The sequence below is a fragment of the Phaethon aethereus genome (genome assembly GCF_964289735.1).
Source record: "Phaethon aethereus genome assembly, chromosome: 12".
NCBI lineage: Eukaryota > Metazoa > Chordata > Aves > Phaethontiformes > Phaethontidae > Phaethon > Phaethon aethereus.
The window spans coordinates 9,601,159-9,623,583 of NC_138588.1; the positions used below are offsets into that span (position 1 = coordinate 9,601,159).

A 22,425-nucleotide genomic window follows, 5' to 3' on the forward strand; every position below is an offset into this window, starting at 1 on the left:
AGATGATTTCCAAGAAAATAACATGTCAAAACATCTGTTACATTAGAAGAGCCAGCAGGGTCTGAGGGAGGGCAAGAAGAGGCTCTGTGGATGGGTTTAATCACAAAGGAGTCAAGGTGCACAAATTAAAAACTCTGTTCTGCAGCAGCAAATTGAAATCTTGCATACAGTTAACTGGCTAATCTGCTTCAAGACAGCAAAAAAATGAGATTTTGTTCTTTTTGCATTGGGACCTTGTTAACAGATAGCTTTGGAGGTTGCAAGAAAAACAATGGTCTCATTTGTAGCCCCAGTAGGAGTGAATGGATATGAAGTGACCTGATTGCACAGGTTTTAGGCAGAGAGCTGGAAATGCATCGTTGTCTCTGACAGAGCATTTATAGGAGGACTGTGTTTTTTCATTACAAGCAGCCACTTGGTAGCCTAATATCACCTTACCTCAACCTCTGGAGAACTTCAGGTTCAGGTTCTCTGTGTGTTTCTGGTGAGGTTCATCTCACCGGAAAGTTGAGTGTTTAGTCTGAGCACTCCTGTTGGATATGTCTACAGATAATGAGTTGGCCTCTTCTAGGGATTGACCTTCCTATCTTAAAACGTGTGGACTGAATTGTCCTCTGCTAGTCTCAAATTCTTGGTTCACAAAAGCAGGAACCAAGATGCCTAACTTTAATGTGATGCCACAAAGTGAGATGAATACAGCTGTACTTATATCTTTATACAGCTATACTTATATCTTTATTATATCCGTGCTTCTTGGGAACTTCTGGTGTATTTGTTTTCCTGCTGTGCTGTTAAGCCTAGGTAGGTGCTATGGGGTGAGGTATTTGCCCTGCAAACTAGACTAAAGGCTGTTCTGTATCATTCATCTGTGCTGTTGTTTTATTTATTACTTCCTTCAGTAGTTAGCAGCCCGTGAACAGGTTTTGTTCTTTAGCTGTGTAATCAAATTTGACTTAAGGTCAAACTGTTCTGTGAACTAAATGTTGTGGATTTCATTGGCCCTAGGTAACCAGCTCTCCAGTGTGCATGGACATGAATGGCATGTCAGTCCCCACTGAGTTCTTGTCAAGGCACAATTCTGATGGAGTCATCACCTTCGTTGACCCAAGGTGCATCAGTGTCATTGGCTACCAGCCCCAGGTCAGTGAGTCACTGGAAATGCAGAGACCGGTTAATGAATAAAATTCTATTTGCACATTAAAAACAAAAGCAGCAAAACATGAAATATTTGTAGCTGACAATTCATATGTCATGCACTAAATGCTGTTCATTTTTCTTTGCTGTCCACACCTCTAAAATTTACGGTTTTCTCTTTTGTTATGTGGGCTATCTTTTTACACCTTTTAGATCCAATTAGAATTCTAACAGCAAGGTGCTTTAAACCTTGCACAGTGTTCCAGTGAAGACATTTCTGTCATAGAAAGTTAACAGTCCTTGGAGAGAGTTTTAATCCTGTAGATCTTTACTACTGCCTATCTATTGAACAGTAAGCAAATATAATTTATGGCATCTATTTTCATTTAGGCATACATCTGCTCCTCTGAATAGGAGACTAGTCACAGAACTGAGTATAATAGTAAATGAACTCCTGACTACCACAACTTTCCCTTGAATAACTCTCAACAGTTGCAATTTAGAGGCAAAAATAATTTTTTGCTCATTTATTTTTCCCATTTATTTTTCTTTTAGGTAGCTTTATAATAACTGTTCTTAAAAAAAATATTACCATAAAATGAGCTGTAGTAGAGGATATTAGTGTCTTCAAGATACAAGTTCACAGGTATTAAAAAAAAATCACTTAAAAATTGTTTGTAAATACATATAACTGTGCAACAGTACAAATATAATGTGGGACGCGATGCCTGCGAACCTTGTTTGTATGATTCATCCCTGATTAACTGAGTAGTCCTATTAAGGGTGATAGATCTACTGTCTGCAAGGATTACTTGCAGATCTGCTCATGGATTTATGCTGTGGTTTGAGTTTTTCACACAGCTTTATGTTCTATTCTAGGATCTTCTGGGGAAAGATATTTTAGAATTCTGCCATCCTGAAGATCAAAGCCATTTGAGAGAGAGTTTCCAACAGGTGCTACGTCCTGCTCCTTTTTTTCCATAATTTATTTATTATTTTTGTTATTACTTTGTTCAGAGAAGTAGCTTTTATTTTACATTTAAAGGTATTTTTTCTGTTATGCAGGAGAAGGAGTGGCAAGATACAAAACAATTTGTTGATCAGTTAGTAGTCAGTTAGGATGCATAAATGGTAATTTTAACTGCAGCATGTGTTGGCTGTATTTTCAGAAACAAGTCACCTAGTTATAAATTTTGTTTTCTTTTTACAAAAAATCAAATGAGTGTTCACTGCACAGTTTGAGCTGTTTTGGAGATGCCTGTATAGATCCCACTATGTTAAGTAGTAACTGAAAGTATTTGTCTTCCAGGATGGGTTGTGGATTTGAAAGTACCCAGCATCCCTCTCTAATGCTGGATTATTTGTGACCTAAATTCTCTGCTAGCATAGCTGACATGCTTCATATACTTTAATGGAGTTACAACCACTTTACATCAACGGAGAATTTGGCCCTTTTCCCTATTAGGAATTGAAATGCAGAGAGAAGTAACAAAAGAAATACAACATACGGAAGGAGTTACTGATTTGGATTCATTTTTAGAGTGAGCCACGTTCACATCAGCTATATCAAAGGCATTGCTTCTGTTGTAGATCTTACTGTTTCAAATAGGTCTGGGATGTGCAGTAGGAGTGCTTTCCCTAAGCCTTCTGCTTGTTGCTAGTCTTTTCAACGCCTTCCCTGCTGCACTAGAAAGTGCGGCATAGTATGTTTAACCAACTACTGAGGTTCAGTTGATCTAAGTGGTTCCAGGTTTTCTGACAACAGCCTATAGCTGAACCAAGTTGTGTTGATACATCTTGTGTTGGATGCTGAGATATATTTTCAACTGTGAAATGTGGATATGAAGTGACTTCTAAAATAATTCGTATAACTAACTATTTATTCAGGCATGGCATGCAAAAATGGAGCTTTAAAAGCTTCTCCAGAGAAAACAACTAAATGCTGTTCTGTGTCCATAGAATAGATTGTAAAACTGAGGTTATGGTCTCTACAGAAGTGTTTGAGATAGGGGAAGATATCTTACATATCTCTGCTAGCTCAAGTACTCTTGAGCTATTTCTCACCATCCCCTCCCTCAAGCAGAGACTACAAACCCCATTGCTGAGCTAGCAGAAAAGACTGCATGAGCATTCTGCATCCACTTCACATCCCTTGAACGCACTGAGTCCAAACAGAAGCTAAAGACCTTTTAAATTCAAGATGTTGATTTGTAGGCAGGACCCTGTGGGAGTTGGATGTTTGAATAGGTCGCCACACCCAGTCGCCTTCTCTGCCTCACCTTGGCTGAGGGTGTGATGCTGCAACTGAACCTACCTAATGGGTAGCTGTCATGGGGAGTCAGGTCCTACTACCTCTCTTCTCTCCTCCCTGACCTCCTCCCCACCCTTCCCGCTGTCCTGATCCTAGCACAGATGGCCTTGCCAGGTAGGCTAGCTAAGGGACTAATCAGTTTTGCATGGGACTAGCTTTCAGCTGGTTCATCTCCCTGAACTTGCGCCTGATCACATCAGTGGCGCAAGAAGAGCCACGAGAACGCGTAGGCTGTTTTTCACTAATGCCCAAATGATTGATTTCACTAATTTATCTAAGAGACAATGACAGAGAGCTGCTGGATAATAACATGTCAAACATCCATCTTTGAAGTGATTGCCTGGGGCTCAGAAGAGCCAACTACCTAATGTTCAAATTAATAACTTGGTCCTTCACTCAGAGTGAGATCAGGCCGTGGGAGGCTGCTGGGGTATCCCTGAACTCAGTTGCTGGGGATTTCGCTGTCACTACTCACTATTAGGTATGTGCATAAATGATTTGGTGGATCAGGGACCTACATGATTTGCTTAAGGTCATACAAAAAGGACAGGAGGAAAAAATGCAGATTAGAAGTGAAAGTTCCTGTTCACTCGACCTGTGTCCAATCTATGAAAATACTGTGCTGTTTCTTTAGTAGGCAATTCCTTTTTCGGTATATTTTTGTTCGGTACGGTAGCAGTGTGATTGGGGCTGTTATTTCAATCATGCAATAAAAGACTGAAGTAAACAGTTAAGCTATGCACCAGGTGGTTTTTATTTCCAAAGAATGTAAGAAAGTAAAGGTTATACATTAGCTTTGAAATTTTTTGCGCTATCTTGTTTGTGTGCACTGTTTTAAGACAGTTCAGGATTTTCCCACCAACGATCTCTATGCTTTATATATTATTACAGAATTAGTGTTTGCTTAATTCAAACTTCAGGACAATAGATCACTGCAGTTTGTTTTATTATTGTTAGTTTGGCCATAGAAATCTTCATTAAAAAGGTAACTGTGGTTTTCAATAAACTTTTTTTTCTAAAACCCTCTTAAAACTTGACATTTCTGATTTGCTGACAGTATCAGAATGAGGTTCGTGCATAACAGGAGGGAGGGCAGGTTTTGCAGTTTTTGGTCAATTGCCAGTATCCATCTCAAAACTTTTACTTCCTTGGGAAGATAAATTCATTCATCGGGGTGGGAAAATCAGGCCAGAGTAAGAAAATCTCAAGGCCAAGATCAACAAATACAGTTTAGTATCAAAGGATCCAGAATACAGCTATTTGATATCCACCAGGATGCTATTCAGATTGGACACTTTTACACAAGCTCTGTGTTTTTTACCTTGGGTGTGGTAGTAGAAACTTACTGATAAAGGGATGTTGCTCACAACTCAAACTACAAAAGCATTTTTAAAAAAAAACTCAAAAGGCATTTACCTCAGTATTATTTTGAACTTTGCTAGGTATTGCTAAAGCTTTTTGTGTCTTCTGCTTGCATTCTTTCCATTTAATCCTGTACCCAGTTGATCAATTTGAAATGCAGACCTTTGGAAAAAACAGGATTGGAGCATTTTTCCTAATCCAGTTGTTTTCAATAAAGACAGAAGGTAAATACTGGGTTTTCTACTTTTAGAGAATACAGGCTGCAGATAGCTAATAAAAAATAAATTCCAGTGGATAAGGATTAAGAATCTACAATGAGGTGGCATTTATTTGTGGTAGACCTTTCCTTCCCTGAGGCACCCCTGAGGTAGCATGGTGGAAAAGAATAAAAAATAAGCAGAGATAGCTCAGGTAAGTGCCAGATGAATGACTTGAAGCTATCTAAGTTTTCTTCTGACTTAAACCGAGATTGTTAGATAACACATAAAATGCAGTTACAGTGCCAGTGTGCAAAGTATTGTTTTGAGCGTACTCCTTTAGCTGGCTGCTTCTTACTTCTCACTTGATGCCCAGCTATTGACTTCATCAAGATTTCAGCTACCAAAACCAGAATTTGAACTGAGTGTTGCCAGACATCTGAACTCTCAGTTATTAACAAATAGGCTGTCCAAGCAAAGAATTTGCTCTCCGTTTTCTTTAATACTATTAAAATGAACAGTGGCTTATTTGTGTTCTCTCCACTCAAACACTGGTTCATTCTTTCCTCTTTTGAAGAAAGTGTTTCTTGTTAGCACTTTACCATCCTAGGGAGTCTTATAATGTGTTTGGGGGGAAAAAAACCCCAACCACATATGGTTTCTAAAAAAACCTCCACCATCCTGTTTAAGTATTATCCTAAATTTTGATGCTGAAGTATGATTTGGTATGTCACATATATGAATTGTATAGCTAGGTATCCAAGCAGATAGTCAACCTCAAAATGTTTTTTCTTGTGGGCATTTGTTTCAGCTGCAGCATTTGGTTTATGGTTTACATAGAAATACCTGGTTTCTGTCAATCTTTCTTGATAAGCATCCCACATTAAACCCTTCTTAAAGCTTCCCTGTTGGGATAACAGCACAACATGTTGGTTGTCCTGAATCTGTATTCTTTCTGCAGGCTGGAAAATGGCATTTTATACAACAAAGCATGAAGGTTTCTTTCTGAAGGAGATAGCTGCAAACATGAATCAGATTTTGCTTATTCTCTTTAAATTAGGAATTGCCATGCTGTGTCCAAAGCGTTCTGTAATTTAAGTTTAAAACACACCAGTTACTGCTGTTTACTATTCATTTGCACAGCAGGTAGCAATCTCCTTTTATTAACCCTTCCAAATGGTTTTGCAGGTGGTGAAACTGAAAGGTCAAGTCCTGTCTGTCATGTATCGTTTTCGTACCAAAAACCGGGAATGGATGCTGATCAGAACCAGCAGCTTCACATTTCAGAATCCCTATTCCGATGAGATTGAATACATCATCTGCACCAACACTAATGTAAAGTATGTGCCTTTCAGATGCTCACATACCTGGTTTTGAAAGAATCTAAGCATTGCATTTTGCTGTAAATACATTACGGATTTTGTGGTAGCCTGTTTCTTGCTCCATTTGTTTCTCCGTTAACAGTACAGTCTGTAACTGGGTTTTTTGTGCATCATGAGATCTCACAGCATAGCTGTTTCTCTGTGTCATTATCCTGCAATGCTTCCAGAGCCTGGCTGCATCGGAGCAGAAATGTCACTTATCTGTTATGTCATTAGACGAGCCCACTGATCTCGGTCCAGGCAGCCTTAAACTAGCACAGAGCTTCCAGCAGCAGACCAGCTGTCCTGATATTGGAGGATGGTTAGCCTGATTCCTAAGCCAAAGAGAAAATTGCATGTCCGTGTTCACTGTGATCATACCATGCCATAGTCCTGCGCACCTTCTGCTTGGGCTGTGTCCACTCTTACGACCTCTGAAAGCTGTCAAAATTATTTCCTAGTAGGCTTGAGTGGGAAGGGTTCCTGATACTCAGTTAAGATCTGGTAGAATATCCCTAAGTATGGGGACAGAGCCAAACTCTTACCTTAAGAGGGGGAATAAATCATCCTGTCTTGGAATTAATATTTTCAAAAATCTGTTACTTGACCTATTAGAAGGAGGTTACCCTAGGAGTACAGTGGAGGTTCGTTGCTGTGTAACTAAGCAGGGATGCTTTTGGAGTCTCCTGAGTTCTGAGCCAGTAACTGCAGAAGCTAATCTGGCCTTGATAAAGCCATTGCTTTATAGTGTGGGGTTTTTTTATAAATAGTTCTTCTTTCCAATATAAACTTAATCTATTTCTAAAACAAAATCTGCCTCTGGTCTGACCAGAGATTTTTTGCCAAGTTTTTAGCTCAGAGGAAATTATTGGTTTTAAGATCTCAACCTGTTAGACTGTATAATGGAAATGCTGAACGAGCAGTCTACTAGTGGAGATGCATGCTGAGAGCTCCGCTTACAAAACCAAACCCCTGGGGCTTTGGCATTTGAAGTTAGAAAGCTAGTAAGTGTCTCTGGGTGTTCCTTCACTTGCTCCTTTGGACATGACACATACCTGGGCTAGAAGGGCTGTGTTTTCACTCACTTGAAAGCCAGCATCACAATCATTTTGCTCATTTTTTTTCTGCATACCTAAAAAGTTGGGCTTAAACAACTGAAAAGTTAAGCTCATTGAAAACAAGCAAATGTGTCTTGAAATCGGACAGCTAAATATCTTCCTGTCTGCACTGTGCATCAAAATAGATATTTCCACATTTCTGCTGTCCCGTATTTCTTTTCCAAATAATTTGTATATGCAAAAACAGGCTGCAAAATAAAAAGCAACTTCTGAAATCTGTCCCAGGCTGGCTTAATTGTGCTTTGTTCCCAGAAGTCCGCAGATCAAAAAAGTGGGGCTGTAGACTTATGTTGTGTTGTCTCTGGGAATGTTTTTTTCCGAGCCTTCGCTATACTGTTCAGTTTGGCATCGCAGCACTCACTGTGATGAGTAGGACTGTGCCAGCTTCTGGCTCTTGTTATATCTCTCTTGCTAGGTTTGAATAACAACCCAGAAATGTTGACCTAATATGGAAGTTGCCTGCTGCTCCTTTGACAGGACGTTCCCTCTTTCCTGTCATGTTGAAAATGTTCTAGTCTTACGGCAAGATGCAGCCCATTATACATCTGCTTTTGAACAGTAGAAAGAATGCATTATTCAAACTGTTTTATGTTTTTCCCCCTGTTCTCTCCCACTTCTCAGATTTTCAAAGAGGACTAACTGTAATGTACTGCTGTTCCTGGATGTTTCTGGATTTTTTTTTTTTTAATTTTTTTTTTTTTTTCACATTTGGGGTCATGTGGTGCCTTCTGATTTGCTAGATGCCTTGGGGAGTTGTACGTCATGGTAACTGTTGATTTCCACCTCCGCGTTCAGCTCCTGCTGGGACTGGTTGTTCAGCACCGCCCCCAGTGTGCATGGCCATCTTTACGTGTCGGTGGAAGTATCAGATGCTCTGGGGTCCAGCAGAGTGCTTCACGTGGAGGCCAAGCAGGGGTGCCTTCCGCTGCGCAGTTGTAGGCAGTTCTGCACAGAGACAAATTGTGATAACCTAGCCAGCTCCATAGAATACAGGTTTGAGGCAGTTAAAAATTGAGCATGAAATTGTACAGACAATGTTTAAGGCTTAAATCAGTTTTTGACTTAGGGTAGTTTAAAGCCACAGTACCTATGTCTCTGTGTGTGTGTCTGTTAACGGAATCTCTCTCATTTTGAGTTGGTTGGTGAACAGCGTTTTCCCAAAAGACTGTAGAGGGCAGTGGTGGTTCCAGTTGTGGAGGAATTAATTTATTTTTTTGTTGTTGGTTTGGTTGGTTTGGTTTGTTTTGTTTCTTTTTTTTCTTTTTTTTTTTTTAAATAAAGATACTCCTTTGAAGCTTCAAACAGTCAACTTTCCAAACTTGCTTTTAGTGCGGAAGGATAATGAAACATTAGGTTCAAATGTTCACTTAGTTCCTTGCAAAATAAGAAAAGAAAACTTTTCTGAGTTTCACTTGGGTGTAGTCATCCAAGAGAAACTTCCTGGAGAAGTGAAGCATTTAGCGTTTAGCATTTGTGCTGTGTTCGGCTGAAAAGACGAGTCCCCCGTTTGACCACATCTTCCTGTGTAGTTGGGACTGTTTCATTTCCAAAAAGAAATAATAGTTGTCATCAACGTTTATTTAACATACACATAGAGCAGCGTTTGACTAAAATAATCTGTCATGGTGACAGATAAAACTATCTAAAAGTCTTTATTTTTATATATATATATGAAAGATCTTTTTCTGACCTTATGGAAATGGAAATTCTGATGTTTCATTTTTGTAAGCCCTGGAGTCCTATGGTGCACTGCGTGCCTTTATGAATCCTGAGTCTCAAGACTTTTTGTCTTGGAGTGAGCTGGCACAGGTCACTTCTGGAGGCTGCCTGCTGGATGTATCAGCCCGAGCTTGTGGGAGAGATGCTTTCTGGTTGGGATTCTCATGGGCCAAAATACTAAAGAGGTCAACTATTCTGATAAAATTCCAGTCTATGGTAGTGGTGCTAAAAACTTACTTGATCCCTGTGCCATCTGTGGGCTATCTGATCCCTTAAGGCCAGTGTTATACAGACCCTTTCACAGGAGTGTATTGAAGTGTAGGCTAGAAGAGGAAGATTTTGAGAGTTTCTGAAAGAGGATTTTACAATGGCAGCCCAAAGGCTTTTATTACTCCCCTTTTGTCCAAAACAGACGCAGGAAGCACATGTGCTTGTATTACATAAAAATAGCTTGGTAGGGATATGGTAGTGTTGTTTCTCTCCCAACATAGAGAGTGTTAATTTTAAAGTTCAAATCCTTTTCTGGTTATTCTGGTGCCTGGAAAAGGAACAGGTGGCTTCAGTGTTCATAGAATTAATTTGGCTGAAATCCTTTCCAGTGTCAAAGGAACTTTCACAGAACCTTCCCTTTTCCTCCAAATATATTTACTGAAGTAAATTTGAATTAACTGTCAAAACCTTCAGATTCACTGAACCATTCCTTCTTCAAGCCAAGGGCTTTCCCAGTTTTATACTGAACCTGTGGGTGAGCCAAGAGTTCCTCCAGTACAGGCAGAGTCCTGCATTGACCCAGACAGTACCTTACTGGCTTTGTTGGGTATCCTGTAGAGACAGGAAATTTCTCTTTTATTTACTCCTTGAAGCTGTGAAATTGAAATTGAAACCAAGGGTAGCTTGGGGTTTGGTTTCAAAGTCAGAAGGCAGTTTGAGTTTTGCCCAAACTGGTAATAAGCTCTTGTTCTGTATCATCTTTACAAAAATGATCTAGCAGTTGGATGACTGAAGGGACCTGCAGGTGCTGACCGTTCAGTCAAAAGGGCTGGTTAGACGGCAGGGCCTGAAACAACCACGACAGCAGCGCTCAGCTCTCCCCGGTCCGCTGGTCCATGAATTGCTGCACAGTTTCTTTCAGGTTTGAAGCATCATTTCAACTACTTATACAGTAGCAGCAAACAAAAGCAGAAGATGCTAACCTGGCTTTGCATTTCAATCGTAATTAAGTGCGGCATAGCTTGCACAGAGTTCAGTGAAGATACACTTAAGTATTTGGTTTTTATAGGAAATGGATTTTGGAGGTTGTTCCCAAAGTTCAGTGCTGTTAACACAGTGTGGTATTTATATTGTACTGCAGCTTAATGAGAATTAGAGATGAAAGATAGAGAAGGGCGAAGGAACACTAAGTTAAAGTGCCTGCAAAACAAATAACTAGTAAGTATGCTGTTTTGTTTGGCTCATTTGTAGGTATATGGCTGAATCAGGAAAACATACTTTATACGGCACAGAAGAGACCTAATGTGCTGTTTATTGACACACGCACCAAGTCATTGGTAATAAAAACAAATGAAACAGTGTAATTAGCTTTCACGTTAACAACAGGATTTAATGGGTGTTTATTGTCCACGGGGTGGTATTTAGAAAAACTTCCCCATAGATTTGCCATGATTAAATTACCTCCCATAGCTCTGTTGGAAAAGTATGCATTTTATGTTTGTGAACAAAGATTTTCTTTGCATTCCAGAGGTAATTTTTAGGAATTTTCTGTTGGCTAAAATAATGTGGAAAATCCATGGCTCTCTAATGACCCGGAGGACTGACTTTTTTTGCATGTTGCTTATAGGATGAAAGTGATTCTGTGTATTATGTGTTCTCACACTGTAAGGCTAACAGAAGGCTTTTGGCCATCTACTCCCATCTTCTGTTTGCTGCAGGTAACAGATTTTTTTGTCCAGTTTGCCATGGGACCTAGTAACTGGTGTCTGAGCGAAGTGTCTTCCGGAAAAGCATCAAGGGATGGAAAAATCCGCTACTTACTTCAGTAGCTTGTTTGAGTGGTCCCCCACATTCCCATCAGTTTGTGCCTAATTTTTCATTTGACTGTCTGCAAGTTTGTCTCTCAGTCCCTTGACATTTGAATCTATCGAGCTCAAAATTTAAAAGAAGATTTGGCTAAAAATCTAGAATTCAAGCCTGTGGCCAAAAATGTATCCTAATTTTCCAGAGTTTCAAATCCACGATCTTGCCATTTTGCAAAATCTCATCTATTACCACCTGTCACGTGATGGTGTCTCTCTGGGGGAAAGCCTGCGTGGTGTGTAAACCCTGTCTGTTCAGCGGTTTCTCCTTCAGAAAAACACCAGAAGCATACAGAAACTGTGAGCACTGTCAAGTATCATTTGCAAGTACCAAGCTTACTTTCTTGTCAGTCCAACTCCAATCTTATCCTAATCTCTGAGCTTTAGCATGATTTGGGGGGGTTTGTATCTTCTTTGCTAACTGAGCCTCACAGAGATAGTATGCTGCATGTGCATCCCCAGGCCAGAAGTAATCTTGCTAATTGTGACCAAGCAACAGAAAGCAACTGTTCATAGAAAGTGTAAAACTTTTTGATAGTTTTGCGGCTGCTGAGGTTTTTTGTCATTACACAGGCAGTCTTCCTTGAGACGCTGCGATGTCAGCAAGCTCCCAGCTTCACCCTAGAGACTGGTTCAGTGCCCTTCGTGGTATCCCCATGCCAGAGCAAGGGACTCTGCCTTCTCCATGGCAGTGATGCTTCTTCAGACAAGGACCATGGCAGAGTCTTTCCTTTCTACAAGGAAATCTCAAGCTGTTGTGCCTGTGTATCAGCTGGCCTGTTGGCTGACAGCTGCTTTCAACATGAAGTTGTGAAGCGAAGGTGATGCTGTGGCCGTGCTGTTCAGGACTGTTGCTTGATCAGGCTAGAGCCTGGGCACAGGGCGCTGTGCTGGCAAGATCGTATGGCTGTCGCGCTCTGCCGTCCCAGCTCGGCAATGGGACAAAGCTGGGTTTGTCTGTCTGCAAACAATCATACAGACCTACGCCCAGACAAGTGAGGTTCCTAATGACTCGACATGGGGATGGTATAAGTCCAAAGAAAAAAGCATGAATTCACATTTTAATGGTTAAAGTTCTGGTCTTAATGCATCGGCAGCACTTTTGCCTTTCATTTGAAAAGGATTGGGGTTTTATATGTGATAAACCGTACTGCACAGTGGCTTTTTGTGTTGAAGTTGTTTTGTTACGGTAACTTCAAAATTTCCAGTAGCAACAGTTAATGTAACTGTGTCTGATTTTTTTTTTTTTTTTAATTAGAAGCTTTGAATTTATGTCCTTACAGAATTAAAAAGCAAGTGAAGAACTGGATTCAGAATATATTACAATTATAAAAAAAGATGTGTACGTTTTTATGAATAGTCGGTATTTGCACATGTAGTGTGTGTACATGCCCCACTTAAGGACCACTTGCATGCTGTCCCTACAGGTCTTCATCTGTAAGAAAAGTCTCCTGTCAGTTAAGTCTCACAATTTCCAGTGATTTTATCTATTGATATTGGCTAATTGTCATAGTTAAGTAACAGTGCCTGACACTTAACACAAATCGAGTGCATTTCAAGGATCTGCAGAGTTTTCAACACTGAAGTTTCTCATTCTGGCATACGGCCCCTGAGGTTTATTGGCTCTGGCAGTTTCTTTTGAAGTATTTTTCTATTGCTGCTGCACATTTAATTTTTCATAAATCCATATAATTAGATTAAGGCTATTACTTCCAGTGATTCTTATCTCATTTAAACAATGGATATTTTTTGTTCAGTTCTGATTAGCATGAAAAGGAGACTTGAGTTTTCTGTAGCATTTGTCAACACAGATTGATTTTATGTGATGTCGATTTTATATAGTAGCACAAGCAATTTATTTCTGGACATTCACTGCCTTGAAAGCTTTCAAAAATTAAATAGAATCTGGACTTGGATCCTGAAGAGTGTAGAACCAAAGCATGTTAAATAAGTTTCATTACAAAGAAGGATTTACGTGCAGTCCTTTCTAGCTCAACAGGTTGTTCCATTTTGTTTGACATGCTTCAGAGGGAGCTTTGATCACTTTTTCTTCTTGGCTGGTGTAATTCTGCATTAATGTTACTGGAGGTTCACTGTTTACTTCAGTAGGATCAGTGAAGTGGTCTGGTATATTCATAGTTAACATGAGGAAGACTTCTTGGTCTCTTCATAGTGGGTTCATAAATCCTTCATAAGGAGGTTGTATTCCATCCTCCATTACTTACCCACCTACATTTCTGTGCTATTACAGCAAAAGTCTTCATGCTCCCTGTTACATTCCTGTGGTGCAAGCTTTCCCAATGAGAAAGCTTTAAAAACAGATGAATCTCACAGGAAAGGATTTACTAAATCATCTGAGAGATGTTTCACTTGGAGCATAAAACAGGAGACCATGGCTGTTCCTTTTTCTATCTTAATTGTTTTTTGCAGCAAAGTCATTTTGTCTCTTTTGCAGACAACTTCAGCAGCAGCAAGCAGAACTTGAAGTACATCAACGAGATGGGCTGTCATCCTATGACTTATCTCAGGTGAAATTTCTTAAGTTTTTATTTTCATGCCTCCGGTCTTTTAAAACATAAAGCAATGGCACATTTCAACAAAATTAAAAATACAGTGTGACTGTCTCTGAATTCCTTTTTGCCAAATATGATGGAGGGAATTACCTTCCTCTGTGTATCTCAACAGGTGCCTGTTCCAAATATATCAGCTAACGTTCATGAGGGTGGAAAGTCTGTGGAAAAGCCTGATGCTATCTTCTCCCAAGAGAGAGATCCAAGATTTGCTGAGATGTTTGCTGGAATAACTGCTTGTAAGCGAATGTCTCCAATGTTTGATTTTTAATACTATGTTAAGCTTGGTTACATGATGTGGAGCACAGCTTCAAGAGAATGAAGAGAAACTACAACATGGCAGAGCAATTTCCAAGCAACGTCAATCTTCAGGACATTTCCTAGAAATTACCTTTAGTTCATATTTCCCCTAAAGATGTTCAGGAGTAAATTCAAGGAGGGAAAGACAGCTTTCCTGTCACCAGAGCTACCTATTTTTGATTCTGTCTTCATTTCACAGTGGTGCCGTAAGCAGTGTTCATTGATACTAAACATAGTGAGCGGACCTTGCCGTTTCTAAGTATATATTTTCTTTCTTAAACAGCAGATGTGAGTTCAGCTCTCTAAATAGACATTCATTAAGAAAGTTACCATGTAGTCTTAATGCAGGCCTGCAGTTTTTTATCAAATCACCAGCTTTTGCATTGATGCTTTCAGGGGCATACACTGCCTTGAAGTGTAATATACTTGTTTTCCAGTCAGTTGAGGCATTTCCAGTCATGTTACCTGTCAGTGAGTCCTTACTCTTTTTCCCGCAGCTTTCAAACTTGTTGGCAAGTTCTTTTAAGAGGGATAGGAGTCACAGAAATAGTATGTTCTTCTATATTTTGTAAAAATTACTGTGAGGACAGAGTCCTTACCGAGTGCCCTCACCAAAGGATTTCCCAGCCCTGTTCCAAGAGGTAGCAACCAACTTGTCAGTTGGACAGATGTAGCTGGCACAAACTAGCCCCAACATATGCTGCCTGTTGCCCTAACAGACAGAAGTCGTTGAGAAGACTGGCAGCTGAAGGGGTCATCCGAAATATATCTGTAGGAAACCAGGCTCATTAATTCCACTGCTTGTGGAAGAACTCGTTAATTGTTTATTGTTCTTAACTGTCCACACTGAAAAAGAGACGTTTTTACATTTGTTTTAAATAAATCAATGTGCAAGTGTCATGCAGTGCATGAAGGAAACGACCCACAGGGTTTGATTCCAGGGATGTTGGGAGATGACCTCACTGCGTCGGTTTTTTATGTCTGGCTTGGCCTTTTCAAATGGAGAAGGCATTGTAACTGCAGGATAGACTTGATATTCTGTCCTCCTGTTGCTAGGACTTCTCTGTTATTCTTCTTCATCCTTGTCTGTCTACTCTAACAGTGAAGTCAACAGCTGAGGCCATAAAAGGGGTCCATTAGAAGGTAGCAAGACTCCAACCCTAAACACCAGAATATGTTTTTCCAAGCAAGAACATCTTGCTTTTTGGCTGCCTTATTGGCTCTTTTTCAGGCAGCTCTCAGCTGTTTGTGGGGAGGGGTTAGGGTTAAGGGTCTAGCAAGCTGTGAGGTAGCGGGGAGGTTATGTTCTTGGAAATGCCATTTCTCTTTTCATTCTTATCAATTTACAGGCTATGCTTTTTTTGGGACATTCACCCTGTGTGAATTTCTCATGGGAGCTGTGATCAAGGTCTTCTCTGAATGATAAAAAGAGATGGTTCACAGTTAGAGATGAGATAGGCTGTCCAAAACCAATATTGACAAACCTGCATGCTGCCTGCAAGACATTTGCATTATGTTGATACCCGATCTCATTCTCTGCTATGTTCTGTAAAAATACAGGTTTGACATAGGGAGATTGTTGGTATAATTGCATGCAGTGACCACACATAATTAAAAAACAAAAGTAGGGAGAAGAAGCCTGGCTTCACCAATTCATACAAGTGCCTTGAAGCGCAGGATGACGCGGTTTTTGCAGACATCTTCATTCTATAGGCAGAAACACTGTTCCTGCTGGGAGAAGGGCATATCATTGACCAGTACTGTGATGAGGTTTAGAGAGAAATAGGTCTAAGGATCAGGTAAAACACCAAACCAAAATAGGTTTTCAGTGCTGTTCCAAAAGTGAAAGCAGAGTAGTGTGTAAAGTCCTGAGTGGGAATACAGCTGGGAGAGATTTGGGCCATATTCAGAGGCTAAAGAGCGTTTCATGTAACTCAGGAAAGATATTTTAAAGCTGATGCTTGTGATTAGTTTAGCTATTCCCTTTGTCTTGGTCTCATCCTGTGGCACAGACCCCGGTAGCTGCCATGGCAACTCTGCTCCACTTGAGGAATTCCAGTTCATTTAGGGCACTCTCAATGTTGCTGGTGAGTTGTTCTCAAATATCAAAAGTACCCGCGGGATTTTGGTGCAGTGTCTTCCAACCCTGAGAGTTTGGTATCCCTGTAAAGGGTGGCCTTAGAAAATGAGACATCTCATGCAAGAATGACATTACTGCAAAAAAAGGCGAAATCATCTGTCCTTCTTGGAGCTATCCTAACCTATTCTCAATTCTTCCTACTACATAAGCCACCTTCTCTAGACTTTGTCCCCATTTCTCCTTGTCTTTTTTATACAAGAGCATAGGTTCGCAGCTCGGACTCGGTGTCTGTGCAGGGCAATATGTAGCCAGTGAGGAATTTCTACAAATTTCTACATTACGGAGGAAAAGCAATGACAGGTTGAGACAGTGGCATACTTGCTCCTTCTCTGAGGCTCCTGTGAGGTAATTGGAGGTGCCTTTTTTCACTGGGAAGGCGAGTTTAGATTCTTATTAGGAACATAACATAAGAAGAATTTAGGTAACAGAGGAGAGCTGGTGTGTGTTGGAGGCCTTTTGTGAGCCACACTCACAAGCTCTCTAAAAGCTAGGGAAAACTATAAAATACTATTACTTGTGAGTTGGGTGGGCCTTGTGTCCAGGAGATCATCTTGTGAAATGAGTGGGAATCTGAAAAGAACAAAGGGGAAAATGAGGCAGACGATTTCTAGGCGTCTGAGGTGAGTAGCAACAAATGGTTGCAAAATCATCAGCGAGTTGCATGGTGTTTGCACTTGGAGGTAGTAAAGAAAGATGGGGAAAGTGAATAAATGGTGGTGGAGCAGACCTTTAAATTATTTTAAGAAAAGTGGTAGCAGTGAGGTTTCCCTGGGCTTTGGAATAATCCAGTGCCAGAAAATTAAATTAAGGAACTAAATGGCACTGTTCACCCAATCTCGTTTCATTCAATTAGAGATTTATCTCCAGTTGCCACATTAAGAGTAGACTATAAAAGTTAATGGCATCTCCATGAGTGTGTTATTCACTACGCTAGTCTGTCTTTCGCCCCACTGGGATGCTTGCATCTTATTTCATGGCTCCCTCAAGCCACATACAGGACAGCAAAACCCATGAGACACCGGTGTCTTGCCTTGCCGTAGCTCAGGTGCGTAAGTCTTGCAGAGTCTCAGAAGCAGAGTGCCTCCAGCCACCTGTGAGATTGAAGTGCTGGTAGGGGCTGCAGGATCACCCAGGTTTGCAGGTGGTCACCTTGAGATCTGCAGGGTGAGATCACCAAGCTGGTTGGGAGTCGGGTACTGCTCTCCAGGTTCTGGAGGGAAGTGGGCTGACAGGTGATTAGGACAGGGGCTCTTTGACACCATTCCTTGAGATGTTTAACCCAGCGGGGTGTGTACCCTCAGCTGCTACCTCAGTGCGAAGAGACTGTGATAACAGCAGCAGCCCTGGAGGGCTGCTTCTGGAGCCAGAAATGTGCCCTCATCTGAGGCCATCTCCAGGTAGGCCACAGAGCTGCATGTGCATCAGACCTTCTTCAGACCAGGCTTGTTTCCTGTGGCATTCCTCCATTCCCCTGGGCAGACTCTCCCATCCTCCTTCCAGAAGAGCTTTGTTCCCTTTTCCAGTCTGTAGCTGGGACCCACGCACTCATCACTCCCCACCTTGGCCAGAGCCGCTCTCCATTTCCCATTCCCCCTCCTGCCTGCGTGGTTGGGAGCAGCTTCCAGCAGGCCCAGAGAAGGTCTGGGCCGCGTGGCCGGAGGGCATAGAGGAGTGTTGTGTTCCATGCAAACAATAGCATTAATGAGGGACATTCTGGGGAGAGGGTATGAGGTAGACACAAACAGCTGTGCCTCTAGTGTCATACTGAATTGTCATATAGCCCTTTCGTGTCATTAATGTGTTACACAGGGCTGCTTCATGAAGCTTTAAGAAGGGAAGAACAATCCCTGCTGTGTATATATGTTGAGATTGTCATTAAATAATTTTGCCTTTGTTTTCACATCCCCTAAACTTTTCTCTTTCTGTGGTTTGCTTTTCTTTTGTAGCAGATAAAAAAATGATGGCCTCAGCATCCACAGCAGGAAACCAGCAACTTTACTCACAGGGAAGCCCATTTCAGCCAGGACATTCAGGAAAGACTTTCAGGTACTGTAGACCAGATCCTGAGCGTATCAGCTTCTGTCTGATAGTGGGGGACTGTCGTCTTTGATCTAGTGGAAACAAAACTGACCTAAAGAGCAAAGGCTTTCTTTACATGGATGAACTACATGATGTCTCAGCCTTCAGGCTAGGCTTGCAAGCTGAGATGATGTGGATATCACTGTTAAAAGTAGTGGCTGGTAAGTAGATACTTGTAGCTGTGATGACGTCTTTGGAAAAAATCTAAGCAGCAACAAATCATGAAGGGAATTAGAGGTGATGGGGCAGGCTCAGAGGTCCGAGGAACAACCAATCAAGCTAGGAAGGTGGAAAGATTTGTTTTACACTTGCAACTGGCGGTACTTCTGCAAGCTGCCTTGAAGGGCATCAGTGTGGACACCTTGCTAAATGGAATAGGGGGATGCTTCATCCATAGTCCCTGGTGAGGGCTAGGACATAGGCATGAATAGTTTTCTAAGGCAGCTTCCAAATACTCATAAGGTGGTGGTCTGGCATTTTCTGAGGCATTTTTGAGTTATTCAAAGTGCATGTCGTTGCCTACCAGCTGGCAATACAGATTTGGCTAAACTGAATTTTAAGAGTTTGCCTGCATTTCCAGTCACTTTTTGAGAGTGTGGTAACAGTGATCATATTTATCTTAGTGCCTTTTGTATCACTGTTCTGGGACTGTGATACTGAAGTTTCATTCTCCTGTTTTAGACCAACCAAGGTTGTGAAAGTGGAAGAACAGCCCTTCAGAGGCTGTCAGTTCCAGGAATTAGAAAACATCTGCAAACGATAATTTTATTTAAACCAATATGTTCTTAAAGTTGTAATTGCTAATGAACTCATCAGGGAGAACTGAAATTACCGTGCGTGTGTTTTGTCAAATTAAAACCAAGAATAACTTGGGGGGGATATGACAGTAAATTAAAATGTCTTTTAATTGGCTATTGTATATTACTGGATGGTTGACTTGCCGTCTTGGGGTTTGGTGTGTGCTTTGTTCATTTCCTTTGTTAATTCCTGATGTTTAACTATAGGGTTTTTTCCTACTGCTGTTCTATTACATCAAGTAATGACACATCTGCCAGCATTTCCACCCTCGATGAACCATCCTCCCTGAATGCTCTCCAGGCTGATCCGTTCGGTCACTGAGCCTGGGCAGCCTTTAGGCACTATTTTGCAGACTCCTGGTTTCAAAGCATATATTGCAGATGCAGTCCAAGCGCCTCAGATGATGGGACTTGCCAGTCCAGCTGGGAAGGTGTCGGCAGTGAGGCCAGCCCTCCCTAGCAGCTCTTGGGTGCTTCCGAGTTCAGCCAAATTTAGATGGACTTTCTGGTCCACATTTCCTGCTTTGGAGACTCGGTGGTAGTATAACTTAAAAAAACAAATATAAAAAAATAGAAAACAAACTCTACAAAGAATTTCTAAGCACACACTTTGCTTTTAGGCAGCTTAAGAAAGACAGAATAACAGTTCCCATATTCAAATGCCTGCCACGTTTTGCTTACCGCTCTGGGAGGGATTTTGTCAGTCTTCTCAGAGGATTCAGGTTCCTGCTTCCTCTGTGATCAGCCTTGTGGACTTCTTTTCCCAATCTTCTCTCTTCTTTCTCTGTAAAATGATTGTGAAAATAGACAATAGGGAAGGGATTGGAGAAAAAAGCAAGCTGTCTCAGTTGATGCACAAAAGCATTTTTATATGTTGTGTCTTCATTTATATTCATTTATGTATTTATATATGACATGTAAAATAATACATACATATTTTTATGTATAAAATATATAAAAGCACATTCACAATGTGTTGTTATATCAATTCAGTTGTTCAAGACTTCCATGAGAATAAAATCATAAAGTGGAGCAATCCTTCATAAAATTTTCCTTCTAATTAGGAATTTCTGAGAAATTTCTCTGTAGTGAAATTCACTAATTAGGAAACAGGCAACATATAAACAAGTTCCTTTGAAAATACTTTTTTTTAAGTCCAAAGCTATTACATTAGTTTAAGTTTTTGTCTTGATTATTCTTTTGCCTGGGTATATAACTGCATGCTCTTTTTTAGCATCAACTGGTGAAAATTTGAATTAAAAGCTCAAATTTTTAATATATAACACACAATTCTTCATTTCCCAGGTAGGAAACAAATAAAGAAGTACTTTTAAGTATCGTCTTTTTTTGCATCTTCATGTAGGATGGCATTTAAGCAAATGCTTAAATATTGTTGACTTTCAGGACAGATCTAAAATTAAGCACTTGCTTGAATACTCTCTGCAAGCAGGTTTTTTAATGCATTAAATACTAAACTAGTATGGAGCCAAGAGTTTATGCACTGTGTGTTTAGACTGATTTTATTCTTGCAGGCCTTTCAAAGAGATTATAGAAGTCTATAAAAGAAAATAATTTTGCCCTCTGTGTCTTTTTGAACTGACATTTTAGAATGCCAGTGTTTCATAGTTTTGTGATGGTTTTAAGTCATTTTTTATTAAGGCAGATTGAACAGTTACTTTTAAAATGATTATCAAAATTTCCATATCTAGAATATTATCTGTGCATTGAGAATATATCCTACAAATCAGGCTCTGTTTTTGTTCCTTTAGTTCATCTGTGGTACATGTGCCTGGTGTGAACGACATCCAGTCTTCTTCATCAACAGGCCAGAATCTGACACAGATATCTCGCCAGCTAAATCAGAGTCAGGTTGCCTGGACAGGAAATCGCCCACCATTTCCAGGACAGGTATTGATTAAAGATGTTTTATTTTCATGGTTGTTAAAGATTTGCAATCTCTGTGCTTTTTACAAAAGAATTAGTAAACCCTACTCATAACGTGATTAAATATACTTTGTCGTTATCGTTCGAGAGAAATCGGTTCCCCCATTTTTGTTCCTTGGCAGGTTATAATAATTTGAGACAGCTGCCCTATGCATAACTGCATTTAATTTGTAGTAGTGTTCATAATAGTGGCAGTGACTATGCTGACATAAATCCCAGTGGGAGGTCTCGGTCCTGCACTTATTTTTATATGTGCACTGAATGAAGTAAAAGAGGACAGCTGTTACGCTTTAGTATTAAGTCTGTGAATTACGTCTTTCTTGGACCAAGACCTTGCAGCTAGCAATGTTACCCACAGCTAGCAGAGTTATCAGAAAGGGCACATACAAATCCAGGCATGAAGTCAGAGCAGAGGCTACTTAGCCCATTGCCCCTCCATTAGTACTGCCTGGTGTGGCTTACACTGTGTCATGTGCTGGAGGAAACAGCACATCGCTCCATCAGATGCCCTGTGTTTGATGATGTTAGCCCAGAAATCACCTCTTGTTCCGTGTAACAAAAAAACCCTGTTTTGAAACTCAGTTAAAGACAAATAATATGAAATAATCATGTTTGATCTATCATTAATGCTGTTCTTAATCACTCTTGACTTTCCATTGTTCCATAGGCTAGAATGGCATGTTGGCGGGCACTAAATAATTTTTCAGTAACTGAATTATTTCCACATTAATCACTGATTCTTCCCAGCCCTTGCTGTGTGCCATGGTTATTGTCACACCTGTTTAATGAAATCCAATCGTAACATTAACTTTTTTTTAAATGATATGGAGGATGCTAAAAGTAACTAAAAAAAAATTACTTATCACTCTTACTGTCCAAATTCTGTCCAAGTCAACAGAGTTTGTATGTGAGTGTAGGAAAACTGGAATTCTTTTATCCATTGTAAATAAAGTGAAATAGAGTTAAGCCTTTCAGAAGTGACACGTCATGTTCTCACTGTCATTGTGGAAACCTTTAGAAATGTATGATTTCTTAGCTTTGAACTGAGCTGAAGACTTAGTAGCATCTTCATCATGTTATATGCCTGTTGGGATCTGTTTTCCTGCCCCAGCTCCTCTGCATTTGTCCAAGAGAATAGCTTCACTTGAGTGCATTGATTGCCAGTAACAGTACACATCATTAGAAGTATCCAGACATGTAGTCACCTTTAATTTCTATTTGTGGAATTGGTTAGGCAGTGAGTTTTTCTTGGAACTGCTGAATTTGTTCATAATGTGGGAAATGATTTATAAGCAGATTCTGTCAGTAGCGTTATACGTTG

General features: G+C 40.4%; 1 protein-coding gene across 1 annotated transcript in view; it reads left to right on the forward strand.

Annotated features, from left to right (window-relative positions):
• Positions 1–22,425, forward strand: part of ARNT2 (aryl hydrocarbon receptor nuclear translocator 2) — a gene marked incomplete at both ends in the record, with an annotated part of 100,980 nt that overhangs the window by 72,768 nt on the left and 5,787 nt on the right. The window contains 7 exons of the mRNA XM_082005348.1: positions 1,006–1,140; positions 2,014–2,088; positions 6,193–6,344; positions 13,730–13,802; positions 13,960–14,083; positions 18,231–18,330; positions 20,930–21,068. Of these exons, the coding sequence (XP_081861474.1) occupies positions 1,006–1,140; positions 2,014–2,088; positions 6,193–6,344; positions 13,730–13,802; positions 13,960–14,083; positions 18,231–18,330; positions 20,930–21,068 (798 nt within the window). The remainder of the gene's footprint in view (positions 1–1,005; positions 1,141–2,013; positions 2,089–6,192; positions 6,345–13,729; positions 13,803–13,959; positions 14,084–18,230; positions 18,331–20,929; positions 21,069–22,425) is intronic.